The sequence below is a fragment of the Caretta caretta genome, chromosome 13 (assembly GCF_965140235.1).
Source record: "Caretta caretta isolate rCarCar2 chromosome 13, rCarCar1.hap1, whole genome shotgun sequence".
Classification (NCBI taxonomy): Eukaryota; Metazoa; Chordata; order Testudines; family Cheloniidae; genus Caretta; species Caretta caretta.
In genome coordinates this window covers 8,310,360-8,331,232 of record NC_134218.1, presented here as the reverse complement: position 1 = coordinate 8,331,232, position 20,873 = coordinate 8,310,360, and the positions used below count along the sequence as shown (strand labels likewise).

Genomic DNA, 20,873 nt, shown 5'->3' with positions numbered 1-20,873 from the left:
ATTGGTCATGCTGTATCTGTGAAAGATTTCTCTCTAAACATGCAAAAATAGGGAGTAGGAGCTACTGAGGAGAAGAGGGGAACAGGGCTTCAGGGCAGGGTGTCTGCATGCAAATACAATACTAGATTTTTCAAATTTAACATCCTCATCTGTAGTTCTCCACATCCAAGACACTATATATTAAATAAAAACTGATGTAATATCTCTGATTGTAAAGAGCTGCAGTGGTTGTACTAAGAAAATTAAGTCCCTAAGAAAATATTCAGTGGGTAAATATAAGAATTAATAGCCAAACAGGAAATTGCCACCTTGACAGCTTCATGAAACAGATTAGGGCAGAGAAAATAAGAATTCAAGTCCCAATAAAATTCAGTTCCAAATTTTTTTAGTTAACTGAAAACTCTGTTAAAAGTTACTAAACTGATTTTCAGCAATTTTAAGTGGTGTCTGAATTTCCATAGGGCTCAATCCTGCCAATCCGCCATTCACGGGACTCCTATCGAAATTGATGCTAATGCATAGTCCCACTGAAGTGAATAGGATTAAAGCGCATAAGGGTTTGCAGAGTCAGGGCCTAAATTTGCTATTTACAGAAGACAGTCTTCCCACTGGGAAGTACAGCACTGTATCATCAAAACTACACCCCTATAAAGAGGGGCTACAGTACCCCTCCCTGAAGACAGAAGTTAATGTGTTCATAGGGTATTTCTAAAAATATCTGAAATTATATTTTGAATATCTGTATTTCTTATCACTATTTCACTAAAAGCTACTATAACATATCACTAGTTCTCTTTAAAGATAATTGCCATATTGTGGCACAGAAAGGTGAAGTTGCCTAGATTTTTTCTTCGTTCTGCAGTTTTCTACAACAATGCAAAACAGGATAGTTTCTTGCTACTCAAATAGAAACAGATAGCCATGTGGTCCCAGATGGAGGCACAGACTGCTTATAGAAAAGGTGGAGCACATTGTAGGCTCTGAAGTCCACTTATGTTTTGATCCACAGTTCGCAGAAGGATTGCTGAGTCAGTTGTAATTTGCTAACGTTATATTAGTACTAAGTTAACAAGGAAGCAGTATTTGTCTGAAAATAACTACTTTTAGGTTGAATTATATGAGGACTATTCCCAGCATCTTAAGTATTTTTGTAACGGCTGCCATCCCACAGCCAGCTTAACTTGTAATAAGAGATCATCAGTATTTAATCATATACACTATTAATAGAATTAATACTTAATTCCATACAAGTGTTAGAGGAAGCAGCTTGTACAAGAGGCTTAAAGGCCATTCACTCTCCCCTTTCTGTTCTAAAGTGCTTGTTTCTTACCTTCTAATTTTGCTCAGTGTTAGCTTGATGTGAGGAAACTTCTCTTTAAAAGTTTCATTCATGTCCTTTTTAAGGTCTGAGGGTTTCACATATTCTATTACTGTGGTCTGAAACACAAGAGGCAAATTTTCTATAACATTTGTGGTTTCACCTTCAACAATGCATTATAGGTGCCCTTCAAGCATACCCTCTGTTTGATACAAAGGCAAGACAGACACGTCTTTAATAATATTTTGCACTCGTATAGTCCACACCCAGTGCTTACACAATATTAAAAAAACCTCAGCAATTTGCAAGACAGAATTATCCCCATTTTACAGACTCAAACTGAAACTGGGAGGGTCAGCGACTTGCCCAGTAGATCAGACTCCCTTTCTAGTATAAGCTTCTCAGAGCCTGACATACAGGCTTCATTAGCTACCCAATGCTTTACCTTCAACAAACAGAGGGCAGCGTGGGGACACTCCTGTGAAGCTGGAACTCAACTGTCAGTGACACCGCTCATCATGAGAAATTCCCCACTAAACTATCACGATAGAGTCATGCCAGTGACCAGTATGGAATGTTAGACACTGTTGTAGATGCCTGTTACAGGCCACAACGCCATTCATCTGCTATTAGTCTGTCCACCTCTTCAGAGCATTGTAAAGCTTGTGTATTTAAGAGCCAAGTATTATTTCATGGCCTATATAATGAGAGAGGAAAGAGTTCACTTCTTCCCCAAAGCATTCAGGGTCAATAAATATATGTGAGCAGGGCTATGTGGTCTCATGACAAAGAGGTGCCAGAGAATGAAGTCTGTGCAGGGTAAAGTAAGCCTTCTGGCCTTAAGAGTGGTAACCTGCCGTTACAAACATCAGCATTACATGTGATGCACATAAAGTTAGTGGAGCAGAGTAACTGCTAGACAACCAGTTGAAATAAGGCCATGTCAAGGGAAAGTTGTAGTAATCCCAATCTCACTACGATGCTTTGAAAAAAATAAAGGAGCCAAAGTGTGGCAAAATGAAGAAATCCTAATTCTAAGACGTGGAGTAGACCATAGCTCCCAAATGACCCAACTACTGTCTTGTTGCTTTGAGTCAGTTTCTCTTGAGGGAAGTGGCAGAGAATCCTACAGCTCCAGCGGACAGCGTTCCTGGGAACAGACATCAAAAATCCTGAAATCAGTTCTCCCTTTTGTTGTTGGATCTACTCTTTGACCTTTATGCTGTTTCTCTCTACATAACTAGCGTCCATTGTTTTGCAAGATTTCCATGCTCTAAGAGTGCCTTCTAATTTAATAAAATAGAGTTCACTCCTGGAACAAATGGTCAGGAAGACTAATTGCTTTAATGTGTTAAGCAAAGTAGCTGCGCGTAAACTAATCCCAGAGGCTCATAAAATTAACTTTTTGTAGCTGCTACTGATCAACGGTTATAGGTAACAGACAAAATGTTCTAAATGACTGATATCCAGTCATTCCCACACAGTTCTAATAGACAAGCTTTTGCTGTAACATCTTTAAAATGTGCCTTTGTCCATAATATTGTTTAGGAATAAATTAACTAATTTATGCACGACTGAACATACATTCCTTGCATATTCACTGCAATAGAGTCTATGCTTAACTGGGTCATCACGATCCAATCTCAAACAGAAGTTTAATCTTCCTGAGGACAGAAGATCCTTAGCGCTCTCTGGTAATCTATTACCAATGTAGTGTTTGGCACTGCTCTCTAACTCAGTAGTGCTCAAGTTCAATGCACAACTATGCCTATTTATAGCTTTCCCAATAGGTACTCAAACAGGGCATATTTTATCCAAGGTAGTCCTTTACTGACACTGAGCATCCATGCGCTGAGTACGTATGCACAGAGAGCCTAACAGCTGCTCAGTTAAAATATACCAATTTTACCATGTAAGATGCAAAGATGAGGACACGCTTGTGTTTCCCACAGGGCCACTGAGGATCATCCAGGAGATTTGGATTATACTCGGACGACTCACCAACTTCGTTTACTGGAAGAATGGGAGAAGTAAATACAAAATGAGTTGTAAGATAAACAAAAAAATTAGCTTTAAAGAAAGATTCCTGATGCATTTCTTAAGATTAGAGGCAATCTGCAAATGGGAGGAGAAAATTCATTTAACTACACTATTCAATGCCCCAAATTCTTGGGTCTGCAAACTCAAAAGCTGCAGGTCACCTACTCATGCTCCAGGAGACACTACAGTACATAATATTCTGACCACAAAGACAGTACTTGTAAGGCGGTGACAACAGGAGACAAAAGGCAAGTGCTTTTCTTTTTTTTTTAATAGGTTTGCAATTTTTTTTTTTGCTGCTTAAAAGTAATGCATTGTATGTGGCATACAGCTGTGAAAAAGCATATAGGATCTACCATGAACCAAGAACTCATCCATAATGCAGACTGAAAAGGAGGATGAGGCACTCACACATTGTTTATAAACATTACGATACCTCATGATCTGAATCGAAAAATACTCAGTCCATAGATATTACAAGGGTTCTAGTGAGAAGAATGAGGAGTGAGAAGACAACCTTATCACCAACTGTCCAAGTCAAAGATTTCAGTGGGATCAGGATCTCTTTTTGCACCTCCCATATTCTGGCTTTAACCAGGGACCTGGCATTTAGCGCAGTCTTGGAGTTGCTTTTTGTTGTACTGTCTTGTAACAACCTCTTAGTGGCTATTACACCAGATGAGCATAGCTGGAGTGCACAATACTCTGGCCACACCCTTTCCTTCCTACTTATGCTAGGGCAGAGGCATGGTAGAAACAGAAGAGAAAAAGAACTCTGCACTATCTAGGAACATGTTACACCAGGATTATTCTGCAAAGGCCACTTCCAGAGTGGCATAAAGGGGCTGGAGCACAGGAAAGAATCTGGCTCCATCTCTACATTTAGAAAGAAGGTAAACAGTTGTGTGGGGTAGAGGAGTCAGCTGGATGTTTTCATCATTAGTCCTTACACTGCTGAGTTAAAAGGATGCAGTTATTTTTGCCTACTGGCATTCTGTTGCACCTGGTGTTCTATTGTCATGCTACTTATGCTCCACTGAAGTCAGCAGACTGTCCGAGAACACCTCAGGTACATTAGCAACACAGCAGGTTCCTTCTACCTGGAACATTCAAGCAGCAGAGGTAAAGGCCTGAAAGAAAGTTCCTTTTATAAAAAATGTTATTTATGGGTGTTGCGTAAGGATGCCAGAAATGGCACAGCATTGGAGATTCTAGTTTAGTGGCAGGTGAGAGTAAAGTGGTTACATATGTTGGCCAGAGATACAAAAGTCTATTTTATGTTCTCCCATTAGAACATTGCTTTCAAGTGTGATTATAATCTGAAAAATGACTAAAAATGATATCCATATCATTCCATATTTATATCTTTCCATGGTTCCAAATGTGCTCTTTTAGCAAGCAGAAAGATGAACACTTCAATAGCCAGTCATGCAGCCTTAAATCTGGATCTGAAAGTTCAGCTGAGTTCTTGTCAGCTCATGCATTACCACACGATAAAAGATTCCGCACTTAGAATCACTCATGCATGAGGCACAACAGAACCCAACTCACTTTCAGAAAGATGTATTGACTCTCCAGTATGAACAAGAACACCACATGTGTTTTGTAAAGCACGTACAGGTAGCAGATCTGTTGAATTAGCTGTGTCACTTTTACACAGTTGCCTTTTTACCACTGAAGCACTGTAAGGTATATTGGTTTCTGGTTTGAAACAGCAAGAGCTGGTGGGTTGGGGTGTTTGTTTAATTGCTGAGAAAGGGACACTGGAAACATCTTCTGCAAGTAAGATGTCACTTAAATATCAGCGTTGAATAATTTAAATGCTGCTACTTTAGGGAATCTGATACTCTGGTAATTTGTTTCTCTATTTTGAGCAAAACTGTGACTAGATCTCTTATTCTGTAAGCGTGCAGAAGTTTATTCCCCTCCCTACCTCCGGCACGACCAAAACTGGCACATGTCAAAATTGCAAAAGCACCTCCTCACAGATGGCAGAGACAAAATGAACTTGTTTATACTCTTAAAAAATAAAATCTTTTGGGCAGTCAGTTGGACACATGAAGTCTATGGTATTTAGTCTGAATTTAAGAAAATCACTTATCAGTGTTCCTTTAGGTTAGACCTTGTCACAATACTGGAAGGGCAGGGAGAGTTCTTTCTTACATTTCCATGTGTTCCAAGTGTTCAAGTAATTCTTCAAAAGAGTTGAGGGGGCGGGGGGGAAGAAACCTATCTTTTACAAAGCCTAGTGTTGTCTCTCCTGATAGGAAATGTAACTAAACTGATTACTCAGAAACAGGTAATAAAATAGCAATTCCAAAGATCAGTGCTGTTCTGTTGTGCAGCCCTTTATCTCCCCTGAGCTTTTCACTCCTTTTTGCTTAGCTATCTCTAGTCTACTCATTTGATCCTTTCACTGGTCTTTGGCCACAGCTTTAGGGAATGGCCTCCTGAAGAATTCTCAACTTTATCAAATCCTTCCTAAAAGTGCTTTTTGCTGACAGCTTTCAGTTCCTATTGTAATCTAGCCTTGTTCCAGGCAAATGTATTCCTGCCATTTTATAGCATCTTACAAGGAAAAAGGGTTTTGCAGTTCTCCTTGCATGCAAGCAGTGCAAAGCCATATGGAGTTTTTACCTATTTCTGTTCCTGATGGTATTGTTTTAGCTGTTACAGTTTTATGTCTTGACCCTATAAGACTCCGTGAAGCACCGAATCGACATGGAGGAACAGCACCATGATTATCAATTTTGCGGCCAACAAGGGCATTGGTTGGATACAAGAACTTTGCATAGGACACAACCTAAATAAAGACAACATGTGTTAGTAATTATAGGAGAGGCTGTGAATTACCTCTATATTTAGGCTAACACTTTCCATTCTAAAAAAAATGCTTGGAACTGTTTTTGAGTAGCTTCCATTGTTTGCAGCAGGCCTTGGGAAATTCAACAGGGAGAAAGCCAGGGGCCAGAAAAGTGTTATTTCTTTGTCCCATTAAATTTCATTTAGGTTTGGCACAAATATAAACTGTTGAAGAGTCACTATTTCTCTTCCAACACTTGCACAGTCAGCTGAATTTTGGCAGCATGCCAAATAACTGAACATGAATATTCTAATCTGAGGCTGGGCCCATATCTGCATCAAAGCAGCAGCATCAGTACACTGCTCTGGGAACCCTAGGAGAAGACATCTTCTCTGTCACTGGGGAGAATGAACTGCACAGGGGCCTCCCCACCAGTCTCACCAGACCCAGCATGACGCTTGTGGCCCATCAGTGCCACACGGGGAAGGTAGCTCTTCTCCACCTCCCGGGACACCTCTTATGAAAAGGATCTCAAAGTGCTTTATACACAATAATTAAGCTTCAGCACCTCTGGTGGGATGGACAAGTAAGGCAGGCCACTTAATGTCTACGCCTCATGGTCATATAGTGACAGAGCAGGGAACACCACTTTGAGACCCACCAATCCTCAATTCTCTATTCCACCCGCAGCTCCATTCATTAGCATGGTGGGCTCTACAACAAAAAAATATTTCCTTACCTTGCCATCAGCTCCAAGCTCCACTCCTTCCAATCCAAGAACCATCTCTGAAGAGACTGAAACACCACCAGAAGGATGTCGCTGTTTCTGCCCTTCCATTTTTAGATCACTGTAAATGAAGACGGATACTGAAGTGTACTACAAGAAACTGCATTACAAGTCTAATTTCCTCTACAGTAAACACTAGACATGCCATAGCACCGACTTTACCACCACTGGAAAAAATTCCACTCTGTCTTCCCATTCCCCCTTTCAAGCAAGCATTAATTTTTAAATACCCTACTCAAAATGTAAGAGATTCACATAACTAGAGAACAATCTAACAGGACAGAAACTGGTTATTTTTAATTCAACTCAGTATTATTATGCTTACTATCATTTAAACTGAGCCATATGTAATCTTTCTTCACAAGTGTACAACCCATACTGCACTAACAAATGTACAAGTTTTGGGTAGCAAACCCAAGCAGCAAATATGTTTTACATTACTAATTTCCCTCCACTATCAGCTTACTTTTCAGTTGCAGTTTACTGACTTGAGCCCACATTCATAAAGAACACACTGACCGTAAATAGAGATTTCTAGCAGAACTCTACTTTAATAACAATATTCTACATTACCACCTATTACAGTCTAAAAAAAAAAAAAAGTTACTGTATTTTGGTCAAACCATCATCGTCTGACAAAGAAAAGCTGAAAGAAGTGGTACGCTAGTAGCCAGCTATAGAATCCAACTCTTTCAAGTGACCTTGCTGCTTTCCCATCAAGTGAGAGAAACGTTTCCCATTGCCTATTTTTGTAGAAAGTATGTTTGCATACAATACAATTTCCACCACTAAACATCCGTTTCCTTCTTCCATAACTTATGCACAGGACACAAGTGACAACACAATTGTTTTAGCAAAAGGTGGATTAAAAGTAAATACAATACTTTCTGTAGACTGTGTATGTCAAATGTCCACAGAGCTAACTCAAAGTTCACAAGAGATTCCTACATGGATTTTCCTCTAGTTCTCATCACTTATTATTCCTCATGTGAGTATTTGCAACTGTATTGTGTACATTTTGAACACATTATTACATTTCCAAAATACATTGCATATAGTTTGCCATAAATGGATAGTTTTCAGTTCTTGGCAGTAGGCAAAGTCACAGTGGCATTCAGCATTTAATGTTATTTTCAGGGCTTAATATCTTTTTTAAAAAAAAAGAGCATCTTGAAGTATTAATTTTTATGGCTGAGTTACAAATCCCTGAAAACGAGTCAGGAAAGATAGCAGCTGCCTTTACATCTAGTGGTACATCAGCTCTAAGGGCAAAATAATGAACAGTATGACCAAAATATTTAAAAAAAAAAAAGCTAATAGAGCACTGAGCACTACCGCAAACCTTCGAAGAGAACCAACTGCAAACAGTGCAATAAGGCAGGCCAGGATGACCAACCCAATGGAGTTATCCAGTTTCTCTTATCAGGACTGGCAAGTTTCCATTTCCTTTAACTTAATAAAGGACTGAAACTTCCCAACTCAAGTTTTTGCTTTTGGTGATAGCTGGCCAAGGTGGTAGCAAATGCTCTTATCACATTATATAAAGGAAAAAACCATTAAAAAAAAAAACCCCCACTGAAAGCCCAAACAAAAGCACAATTGGTGACAAATACCTAGTGCACTCCATCTTTCCCGATTATTTTTTTTTTTTTGGCCAAGAAAAGTAAACTCAAGACTCCTGGCTTCAATCTTTTACTATTACTATTAGAGTGGCAGCAAAAGGTGGAAGGAGAGGTAGTTTGACTTTTTGTTTTGAATAAAAAGATTCAAATATTGTGTAAAACCCCTAAAAGTGTAGCATAACTGGTTACCTTGGGGGAAAAAAAAAAGTTTCTGTCCTAACACCACCACCCTTATTCATAATGTCAGGTTTTTGCGGCAAGCAAGATGTCTTAGGCCTTGATATTGCAAACATTTAGGCACTTGCTAACCCTGCACACATGAGTAGTCTCATCATAGAATGGTTTCACATACATGAAGTTAAGCATGTGTGTAAGTGTCTCCAGGAACAGGGCCCCATTTCCCTTTTAAATTCCAAAGCATACACTTCATAAGAACATAAGAATGGCCATACTGGGTCAGACCAATGGTCCATCTAGCCCAGTATCCTGTCTTCAAACAGAGCCTGGTGACATGCTTCAGAAGGAATGAACAGAACAGGGCAACTTATTTTTTATCCTGTCATCCAGTTCCAGCTTCTAGCAGTCAGAAGTCTAGGAACACCCATAGTACAGGGTTGCATTCCTGACCATCTTGGCTAATAGCCATTGATGGATCTTTTCTCTATGAACTTATCTAATTATTTTTTGAACCCAGCTATACTTCTGGCCTTCAGAACATTCCCTGGCAACGAATTCCACAGGTTGACTGTGTGTTCTGTGAAGAAATATTTCCTTCTGTTTGTTTTAAACCTGCTGCCTATTAATTTCACTGTGTGACCCTTGTTGAGGTATTATGTGAAGGGGTAAATAACACTTTCTTATTCACTTTCTCCACACCATTCTTGATTTCACTGACCTCTATCTCTCCCCCCCCCCCCCTTATTTCATAGAATCATAGAATATAAGGGTTGGAAGGGACCCCAGAAGGTCATCTAGTCCAACCCCCTGCTTGAAGCAGGACCAATTCCCAGTTAAATCATCCCAGCCAGGGCTTTGTCAAGCCTGACCTTAAAAACCTCTAAGGAAGGAGATTCTACCACCTCCCTAGGTAACGCATTCCAGTGTTTCACCACCCTCTTAGTGAAAAAGTTTTTCCTAATATCCAATCTAAACCTCCCCCACTGCAGCTTGAGACCATTACTCCTTGTTCTGTCATCTGATACCATTGAGAATTTGTCTCTTTCCCCAGCTGAATGGTCTCAGTCTTTTTAATCTCTCCTCACATGGAAGCAGTTCCATACCCCTAATCATTTTGTTGCCCTTCTCTGTACTTTTTTCCAGTTCTAATATATCTTTTTTGAGATGGGACAAACGGAACTCCATGTAGTATTAGCCATGTGGGTGTGCAATGGATCTATATAGTGGCAGTTTGATTGTTTCTGTCTTATCTGTCCCTTTTCTAATGGGTCCTTACATTGTTTGGTTTTTGGACTGCTGCTACACACTGAGCGGATGTTTTCAGAGAACTATACATGATGACTCAAGATCTTTCTTGAGTGGTAGCAGCTAATTTAGACCCCATCATTTTGTATGCATAGGTGTGATTATGTTTTCCAATGTGCACTACTTTAGATTTATCAGCACTGAATTTAATCTGCCATTTTGTTGCCCCGTCACCCAGTTTTGTGAGATCCCTTTGTAACTCTTTGCAGTCAGCTTTGGACTTACCTATCTTGAATACTTTTTTTATCACCTATAAACTTTGCTATCTCTCGGTTTACTACTTTTTCCAGATCATTTATGAATATGTTGAACAGCACTAGTCCCTGTATAAATCCTTGGGGGACTCTGCTAGTTACCTCTCCACTGTGAAAACTGACAGTTTATTCCTAACCTTTGTTTCCTATCTTTTAACCAGTTACTGATCCATGAGAGGACACTCCCCCTTATCCCATAACTTCTTACTTTGCTCGAGAGCCTTTGGTGAGGGACCTTGTCAAAGGCTTTCTGAAAGTCCATGTACACTATATCCACTGGATTGTCTGTTGACACCCTCAAATAATTCTAATAGATTGGCGAGGCATGATTTCCCTATACAAAACCAGTGCTGACTCTTCCCCAACACATCATGTTCATCTCTGTGTCTGATAATTCGGTTCTTTAATTTCAACCAGTTTGCCCGATACTGAAGTTTGGCTCACCAGCCTGTAATTGCTACGATTGCGTTTTGACCCTTTTAAAAAACACAAGTAGTTCTGCAATTTCGTATCTGAATTCCTTCAAAACTCTTGGTGAATACATTCTGGTCCTGGTGAATTATTACTGTTTAATATATCAATTTATTCCAAGACCTCCTCTACTGATACCTCAGTCTGGGACAGCTCCTGAGATCTGTCACCTAAAAAGAATGGCTCAAGTGTGGGAGTCTCCCTCACATTCTCTGCAGTGAAGATTGACACAAAGAATTCATTTGGCTTTTCTGCAACAGTCTTGTCTTACTTGAGTGCTCCTTTAGCAGCTTGATCATCCAGTGGCCCCAGTGATTGCTTGGCAGGCTTCCTGCTTCTGATGTACTGAAAACTTTTGCTGTTACTTTGTGTGTCTTTCGCTAGTTGCTCTTCAAATTCCTTTTGGTTTGCCTAATTATACTTTTACACTTGACTACCATGCATGGGCTTTTGGCTGATGAAGGGGGTGGGGGGAATTTTACTGACTCTCTATGGGAAGCCTGGTTGAATATTTTAATTGACATTGAATCAATTTGATTTTTATATTTTACTACTCAATGAGTGCACTGCTATTTTGTGCATGCCTTAAGTCTGATAAGCACATTTAAAATATACCCTGAAATAAAAGAAAATGCATACTAAAATGGGCTATGGTACATTACAGCTACATTCACTTATGAGGCTACCTCATTTAATAAATTAGGCTGTTGTATATGGTAACTGACTGGACACTTCAGAGCAGTGCAGATATGTCAAGTTAAAAGTAGAGACTCACCTGATTCGTAAGCTCTCCCCATATGGCAGGATAGAAAAAGCCACACATAAGGTTCGTTTAGCACAGATTAATACTATCCTGAAAGCAGACAAGAAAAGATTAAAGTGAGAACTGAAACAAAAGTTTTCTGCAGCTATAAAACATCAGCCTTGCTAGCAACCCTGTAGTTTCCTATGAAGTGTGCACATACAAAGATTTTTCTTAAATGGCTTCTCTAAAGAACCTAGGATGGTTGTGGAGTTTATACTAAAGAAAGCAACACAAAACCAGAGGGCATTCATATAAGGCTGAGGCCCCACAGGATCAAGGTGTGTAAAGTTCTCAGGAGAGCCAAGAGTGACTCCCATCTTGCAAAAACAACAAGGAGTCCGGTGGCACCTTAAAGACTAACAGATTTATTTGAGCATAAGCTTCCATGGGTACACACCCTACTTCTTCAGATGTTGCATCTGAAGAAGTGGGGTTTTTACCCACGAAAGCTTATGCTCAAATAAATCTGTTATGGTCTTTAAGGTGCCACCAGACACTTTGTTGTTTTTGTGGATACAGACTAACACGGCTACCCCCTGATACCTGTTCCCATCTTGCAGCTGCTCAGAGTGTTTAGCAGCATGAGTCAGCCACTGTACACGGACTTTTAAAATAGGAAGATAATTTTGTAAACAATATTTGTAGTCATGCATGCTGAGGTAGTGGTAGCAAGCCTATACTTCAGAACCTATGCTGAGCACCTGCTGTTGTCAGGAAACAATCCATCCTCACATAAAGCATCACACAACAGGCCTTCCTCCCACCCCCGTCAGCCATTAAACATTAATTAAGTAATAGCCAACATGGATTTGTTGAGAACAAATCATGCCAAACCAACCTAATTTCCTCTTTTGACTGGGTTACTGGCCTAGTGGAAGGGAGGAAAGCAGTATGTGAGATATCTCTTGATTTTAATAAGGCCCGCAGTACCACATGACATGCTCTTAAGTCAATTAGGGAAATGTGGTCTAGATGAAATAACTATAAAGTGGGTGCATGACTGGTTAAAAGACCATACTCAAAGAGTCGTTATCAATGGTTCACTGTTGAACTGGTGGGATGTACATAGTGGGGTCCTGCAGGGGTCTGTCTTGGGCCCGGTAATATTCGATATTTTCATGAATGATTTGGATAATGGAGTGGAGGGTATGCTTATAAAATGAATGGATGACATAGCACTGGATGAGGCTGTAAGCACTTTGGAGGACAAGAATAGAATTCAGGATGGCCTTGACAAATTAGAGAATTGGTACAAAATCAACAGAATTAAATAAAGAATACTACACTTAGGAAGGAAAAAATAATCAAATGTATAGATACAAAGTGGGAAATAAATGGCTAGGTGGAAGTGCTGCTAAAAAGGATCAGGGAGGTATAGTGGATCACAAACGGAATGAGTAAACAGTGTGATGCACTTGTATGAAGGACTAATATTCTGGAGTGTATTAACAGGAGTGTTGTATGTACTACACAGGTGGATATTTTTCCCACTCTGTTTGGCACTGGTGAGGCCTCAGCAGGAGTACGGTGTCCAGTTTGGGCACCACACTGGAAGAAAGATGGGGACAAACTGAAGAGAGTCCATAGGAGAACAACAAAAATGCTCAAAAGGTTTAGAGAAAAGCTGACCTAAAAAACTGGTATGTTTAGTTTTGAGAAAAGATGGCTGATGGGGGACTTAACCACAGCCTTTCAATGTGTTAAGATCTGTTATAAAGAGGACGATGATAAATTGTCCTTTATGTCCCCTAAAGGTATGACAAGAAGTAAAATGGCTTAATTTGCAGCAAGGGAGATTTAGATTAGATATTAGAATTTTTTTTCTAACTCTAAGGATAGTTAAGCACAGAAATAGGCTTCCAAGGGAGGTTGTGGAATCCCTGTCATGAGAGGTTTTTAAGATGAGGGTTGGACAAAACATTTGTAAGGGTTGGTATAGGTATACTTGGTCCTGCCTCTGTGCAGGGGGCTGGACTAGATGACCTCTTGAGGTCCCTTCCAACTCTACATTTCTATGGTTCTATTGATAGGGGATACTTGGCTCCTACATAAATCACTTTTCCACCCCCCAGTTCTCATAGAGCTTTACAAGAAGTGGGTACAGATTATCATCTTCATTTTACTGCCCAGGAACCTCAGACACAGAGAGGTTACGTGACTTGCACAAGCTCATACAACAAACTGATGAAACAGCCAGGAGCACAACTCAGGTCTCCAGACTTCCATTCCATTCCCTACCCCCTGGAGCATACAGCCTCTCTAATTAGCTGGAGCTAAGGACTACAGTCTAGTATTAAATCTATTAAATAGAAGTAAATAGAACCGTTGAGTTTACTCAAATTTCACAAATAAGAACGATCAGATTTTTTTTTGCATTCATTCTCTCCACTTCAAGAGCTGAAGTCACTAAGTTCTTTTCCGACCCAAACAATCCCCAAGTGTCACATTGCTCAACTATCTGAGGGTCCATGTTGGCTTTTACCCTCACATATCTTAGCAGTCAAACTTGTACGGGTACATTTTACACTTAGAAATAGATGTATATAAAATTTTATAAAAATCTTATTCCCCCGTCCAGTATATTTTAGATGATACTGCAGTGTCCAAGAATCAAATCTTTGGATAAACCAGCCTATTTCCTCGACTCCAACATTCCTGTGTGTTAAGCTGTAATTATTTGTGACCCAAATCTGCCAACTTTACTCATGTAAACTGGTGCTTATTCACATATATAGCCCAGCTGAACTCAGAAAGACTACTCACATGAGTTAAGTCCTACTTCATGCAAATAAGGGTGTCAGAGTCAGACCCCAAGTGAATATAAAACATTACCTGCTATTCTTTGTATCATATTGTCTCATATTCTTGATGAAGTGCATCTTCTTCAAGCTTTTGTGTCTTGGAGATCCAGACGTGTGCTTGGTTCTGCAATTAAAAAGAGTTATAAAGTGATCTAAAACAAAGATGTAGATGTTATGATCAGATGGCGGCACTAGCATGCAGGACCTCAGATATTCAGCTTTGAGGAGGGTGGAGGGAGGAGAGGACTTGCATGCAACGAGTTAAGATTAATGCTGCTTTTGAAAAAGTACCTTCGTACACTGGCACATTCCACTATGTCTTCTAAAAATTCTAGAGAGCAGCGCTGGGAGATAAAACGCCTTCTGTAAAAATGTACAACACCATGAAGAGTGAACAATATTAGTTCATGGCCTTTGAGATAGGAAACTGCAACAGAGAGCTATGAAGTCTTAAGATATTGTACTTCTCACAAAAGATAGCTGAAATATTCAAACCTCAGCATCTTTAAACTTCTGAAGAGGCCAAGAAACGTACAGTTCCCAAAGCAACCAGTTTATACTGAGTAAGGGGTTCATCTTTTTAACAAGTTGGTTCTCTTAACAAAGGTGTCATTTGACTAATCAAAATACTTAATATATTCTGTAGAACAGAAAAGCCTGCCTGCAAGTTACCACTCTTCCGGAATCTTTGCAATACAAAGTTTAAAAGACCCAATGAGAGGTGTGGGAAAATCCCTTACCTGGGGTGGGAGGGGGAAAATAAAATTTATCTCATAGCTTGTGTGCTTTTCCTCAATTCAGCAAATAGGACTAGTTACTTTCCCTGTGATATGAGTTTAGATAAACTAAAAAGCCTTCTTAAACAACAGGTCTGGCTCAATAAAAGCAACAGAAGTACTTTAAGAAAACTATAGAAAGGGCTATTAAAGAGGAAGCTTGGGGTACTTCATGCCCATGTAAAATTCTAAAATGGAAACATGGGGGAAAAAAATCCACAAGAAACTGAGATGGTGTAATGTTAATGGTGTATCACATTAACATGGGGAAAATGGACCTTGCCCAGAGGAATAGATTCCTATTGTCAAACGCTTAGATCATTCATTAACCAGCGAAAATGAAAACGTGATCAAAGATTTTGAAGCTATATACTCCATAAGAATGATGTGTTCAGACCCAAATGGCATTAAGAAGCCACCTCCAAGTAATAGTACTTCACTGTAACTATTAATATTCTACATCTTCTCCCTCTGTCTTAGTAGCCATAAACACCCCATGTACACAGATATTTGAGTTTTTCCTTCTGTTCTTCTTGAGAAGGTGTCTGTTAATTCTGTAATATGCACGGTCAGAACTGGATTAATTATATCAAGAGAAGCCAGTTTAGAGACTGTACTAGACAAGTAAGGGGACACTGGTTTAAAAAAAGTTTGGTAAGATTTTAAAGACTGAAAGACAACGGAGTTTCTTTAAAGTATAAGCAAATATCCCTACATCCCAGGGGAAACAAAATGACAGCAGTGTTTACGTTAAGAACTATGAGAAACAGCAACTGGTTTTCTTCTATCAAGACTAATTCTGTAATTGGACATACAGAAGCTAAATATTCTCTTGCACAGCTGGCTCTTACTGACTAAGTATTTTCAGTTAGTCTACTTTTAGGAATTCCATCAAGCACTTAAAAAATAAGCAGCTACACACGTTGGTAAATAAACCAGAAAAAAAAAAGACTAAAGGTCAAAATTGAAAGACAGGAAAAACCCCAAAAAACCCCACAAAACAAAAAAAAACTACGTCAGCCTGCATTATTATTTGGGTGCCTGAACAGATGTATAGATAAGGCCAGAAGGGACTACCGTGGTCATCTAGTCTGACCTCCTGTACAACAGGCCAAAGGACTTCCCCAAATTAAAAACTACAGCATATGTTTTAGAAAGACATCCAATCTTGATTTTAAAATTGCCAGTCATAGAGATGTCATCACAGCCCTGGGTAAATTGTTCCAATGATTAATTACCCTCGCTTAAAAATGTGCACTCTATCTTCCATTGAATCTTGCACTCTATCTAGCCATTGAATCTGTCTGCTAGACTGAAGAACCCATCATCAATTTTTTGTTCCCTATCTAGGTATTTACTGATTGTAATAAAGTCACCTTTAAGCCTTCAGTTTGCTAAGATGAATATGTTTAGCTACTTGAATCTATTACTATAAAGGGCTTTTTCCAATCCTTTCATCGTTCTTGTGGCTCTTCTCTGAAATCTCTCCAATTTTTCAACATCCGTCTTGAACTGTGGACACCAGAACTGGACATGGTATTCCAGTAGCCATCGGACCCAGTGCCAAAGACAGAAGTAATATAACCTCCTTACTCATACTTGAGATTCCCATTTATACATCCAAATATGGCTTTAGGTGTCTAACTTTAGGCACTTAACTTTGGAAGTAAAAATGTAATTTTAGATAATTATAAAAAGATTAAGATGACAAATTTTGATTTCCTCCTCCCCACCCTTGTAGTTACTTTTCTCAATTTCTTTAAAGATACTGTCAGAGCTGTTGATAAAAATGTTAGTCCAGTCACACTTTAAAGTAGTAAATAATCATCATGTAAAAGCTGCAACTATACAGTGCTTTTCCTGCAAATGCAAGATCTGCAATTTGCATGGTAAGCAAAGACTCTTTATGATGAGAATATCTGCATTTCTATGTTAAATCCTTACCAGTTTTTCCTACTAAAGTTAAAGTAAAAAAAAAAGTCACTTTTAATAACTGTACAAAGAGAAAGTCTCCAGGAATAGCTCTGCCTACATATTAAGATACCCTGGATAAAGATTTGAAAATTAGACTATTTATTTTCTGTAGTAAGAATTCCAATTAGTAGTTTGCACTTCACTATAAAATGAATCCATCCACTTTGTCCAAATTATTAGAAAACTAAATGCCTTCATACATTGCTGAAACCCAGTTAAAAAAATAATAATCATGATTTACCATTCGTATCTACTTTTTGTAAGAGAGCATCAAGAGACCCAAGACAAAACTACATTACTGTATGCATTTTTTTCCCTTGGCAGTAAAGGGCATCAAAAGCAAATGTGATTAACAACTAATTATGGCTTAAGGAAATATGTAACGACATTCTCCAATACAGAACTTGGCATTTTCACTAGAAAGCAAATCTGACATCTCGAACAATTTCACTAAGAGAAATTAAGGTGTTCTCTGGAAAGAGCAAAGCTCAAGCAAGCACTCAGCTGAAAAATTTGAGTCGCTCCTTGTATACAAGAATGGAAAGAATGTTAAATCTTCTCATGCGTGAGTTAATCAATGTTAGAAACGGTCTTTCTAGTCAGTCAAATGGCTAGAAACTTGGTACATCCACAGGGAATGGATCACCTGTAGCCCCAAGGTCCTCTGCCAAAATTGCAGTTTTAAAACATTTCTTTGTATAACTCTTTTTAAAGTAGTTTCAATCCTACTCATGGTTATTTTGGAGCCATCGCAGCCACAAACATGGCTACTGCAGTGGTATTTCAGCATGCAACATCATCCAAGATAGACAGGTGTCCACATAAATCAAACAATTCCTGGTGTTCTGAGAAGGCCATTACACATGATGCAACATTCTCAGATCTGGAATTCTGCCCCGACCTAAGTTTAGGAAACGTCACAGGATTCACGTTGTACGGTCTACAGCAGCGGTACTCAAACTGTGGGTCAGAACCCCAAAGTGGGTTGCGACCCCATTTTAATGGGTTGCCAGCGCTGGCATTAGACTTACTGCGGCCCTGGGCTGAAACTGACGCCTGAGCCCCACTGCCCAGGGACAAAGCCCAAAGGCTTCAGCCTTGGGTGGCAGGGCTCAGGTTACAGGCCCCCCACCTGGGGCAGGCTCAGGCTTCAGTCCACCCTTGTGGGGTCATGTAATAATTTTTAATGTCAGAAGGGGGTAACAGTGTAATGCAGTTTGAAAACTCCTTGGGTCTACAGCATCAAGCCCATCAGGATGTGATGAAACACGACTAGCCCCGTCCCCCATTAATTTGGTTTTCTCCATGTCTAACAAAACTCGCACAGATGTAGATTGCGGATTCTATCTGTGTGTGTGCGCACATGCAGGTGCATGTGTGGTGGTGGTGGGGAAATAGTTGCATAAAAGGGTGTTGGTTTAGTCAACTAATAAAGGAAGACACAATCCCCACCTGTAGGAATCTATGGCCAAAGCCACCTTGGTGAAAGTGTAGAGTACCACAGGGATATGCAAATACAAGTTCTCCTTGCTTGGCTGCATGAAGCCCACTTAAAAGGCGGGCACCAGGAAGGAAAGAGCTTGTTCTTTATTCCAGGAAGGTCTGTAAAATTAACTCTCTAGGATTATGAAGTACAGCGAGAATATCTGCTTCCTGGAGAGAGCACCTGTACTTATTGCTCTGAACTTTATGGAAAGATTCAAGGTTTTGGTGTGTGTGATATATTCAGCATGTTTAGGAGGGTACCATTAAGTCCTCTGTATTATTTTTTAAAACATCAATAGATGTTGGTTAGAATCAGCAAGTCTCAGTGTCTCCAAAACCTATTTATTTGGATGCTTAGTGAGACGTAATCTCCATCACTAGTTACGCTAGGGCCGAGCAAAAAGGTCTTGGGCTCACTTTTGGATTGTCTACTTGCATTCATGTCCAAGTGGTGGCTGGGGAGCAAATGCTAGTCCCACTTGCCATGCCCAACTCCAGCCAGAAGAGGAAAACCACCTGTTTGGAAGCAGCCAGCCCACCTTGGAAGGTGCATTTTCAGAGCCTGTGCAGGATAACAGGAAGCATTACGATAGTGAAGCATACTGCTCTGGGGAAAACTGGCCAAGTCCACTGATGTTTAGATGTATTTGAAAGGAGAAGGGCCTCACACTCACTGTCTGAAATTGGACCATATAATTCACAGGAAATCAAATCTGCTGACAGCCTGCTTCTGCACTAGGAGCAAAAACCCAGACACTACAATAAGAATTTCTAGTCAGATTTGCTTGGTTCAGTCTTCCAAAACTCTGGCTTCTGCCCTTAGCCCATACTTCAGTTTGCTGGGCTTGCTCTGAGCTCAGATTTGCTGCTCGACACATTAAATGTGAAAATTAAAGCAAGAGGAACCTCATTTTAGGGCCAGGGGAAGCTTACACAACTGAAGTTTATTTTTTCCTAAATAAAATAATCAATCTCAGTCCATTTGACTCAATGTTAGGAATGGAGAGAGCACGTGTCTAGGTGATCTACTTTAAAAGATTGCATTTTGACAAGAAATGAAAGAGGTGTTTGCATTAATACCTTCCTCTGTCCCTCCCAAGCTCAGGAACTTGATGATGTGCTTTGCCTGCACACTGAAGAGGTGTCAGGAATATTACCCATTCTTGAATATCACAAAGCTTTACTTTCCACAGTTGCAGTTTCTTGAAGTTGAGAAGGTCAGGAAGAGATATCTGAACCAGTATACACAGAGAAACACTACAGCATAGGAAGATCCCACCCCATACTCTGAACCACAAACAATACAACCTGAGTACTGAGGTGGAGGAAGAGATGGAATGCCTACCACTGTTCTAAGTGCAAGATCAAGGACTGGGTTAGTCACTGCAGACAATTACTGCCTCAAATCTACACCCAACTCACCTGAGCAAGGAGGGAAGAGGTCAGTGGGGGTGTGAAAAGAAGCTAGTTAAGGACAGATCAAAAGGTGGAAACCCAACTCTCTTCAGTTTTTATTCTTAAAGTAGCAGGAACACATCTCCTTCCATTGTAAGAATGCGTGTATTTACGTTGAAGAGTCACAGTTTGTTCTTTAAGCTGTAGATTTTTGATGACCAAATCATGTTTAAGCTGGTGAATGCAGCTGTCATCTTGACAATTCATGACATTATTTCCTTCCCGGTATCTCCATTGGCTTGCATATTACTGCCAAGATATGTGAACTGATTCACTTCCTGTATTCCTTTGCCTTCCAATGTAATGTCTCAATTGAGTTGGGAGTTGTTGGGGATCTCATTGGATTTGTTTTTTTGTAACCGATTATTAACCCCATGTTTCTTGCAATGCTGTTCAGCCTTCAGTCTTTGTTTGCATGTTAGTTCAAGTGTCACTTAGAAGGGTTTTATATCAGCAGAAGTATACTAAAAGATTTAGATTCTGTTAAACCATGGCCACGTTGGATCCATCTACACTTGTTCTCATAATGAAGTCAATAGCAAAGCCAAACAGGAGAGGTTCCTTGTTTGACATCAGTGTCCATGTTAAACTATTCCCTCAAGTCTGTGTTCACTTTAACTGTGTATGCTGCACCTTGATATGCAGGCTTGATGATGATAATTATTTCTATTGCCATACGATAATACAGATGTGTCAGAGTGAACGGCAATGGAGGCTGTCAAATCCTTTCTTAAAAATCTATGATGACAGATTTCAGAGTGGTATCCACGTTAGTCTGTATCAGCAGAAAGAATAAGTAC

At 39.7% G+C, this 20,873-nt stretch overlaps 1 protein-coding gene across 2 annotated transcripts in view; it reads right to left on the bottom strand.

Moving 5' to 3' along the window:
• The window catches only part of CABLES2 (Cdk5 and Abl enzyme substrate 2), a 41,692-nt gene that overhangs the window by 4,462 nt on the left and 16,357 nt on the right, over positions 1-20,873 (bottom strand). Inside the window, exons 2-8 of one of the 2 annotated variants that reach the window (XM_075118702.1) lie at positions 14,675-14,746; positions 14,415-14,507; positions 11,553-11,630; positions 6,901-7,009; positions 5,996-6,161; positions 3,228-3,331; positions 1,331-1,437 (exon numbers count right to left, since the gene is read on the bottom strand). In XM_075118702.1, the coding sequence (XP_074974803.1) occupies positions 1,331-1,437; positions 3,228-3,331; positions 5,996-6,161; positions 6,901-7,009; positions 11,553-11,630; positions 14,415-14,507; positions 14,675-14,746 (729 nt within the window). The remainder of the gene's footprint in view (positions 1-1,330; positions 1,438-3,227; positions 3,332-5,995; positions 6,162-6,900; positions 7,010-11,552; positions 11,631-14,414; positions 14,508-14,674; positions 14,747-20,873) is intronic. The other variant, XM_075118703.1, reaches the window with a different exon arrangement.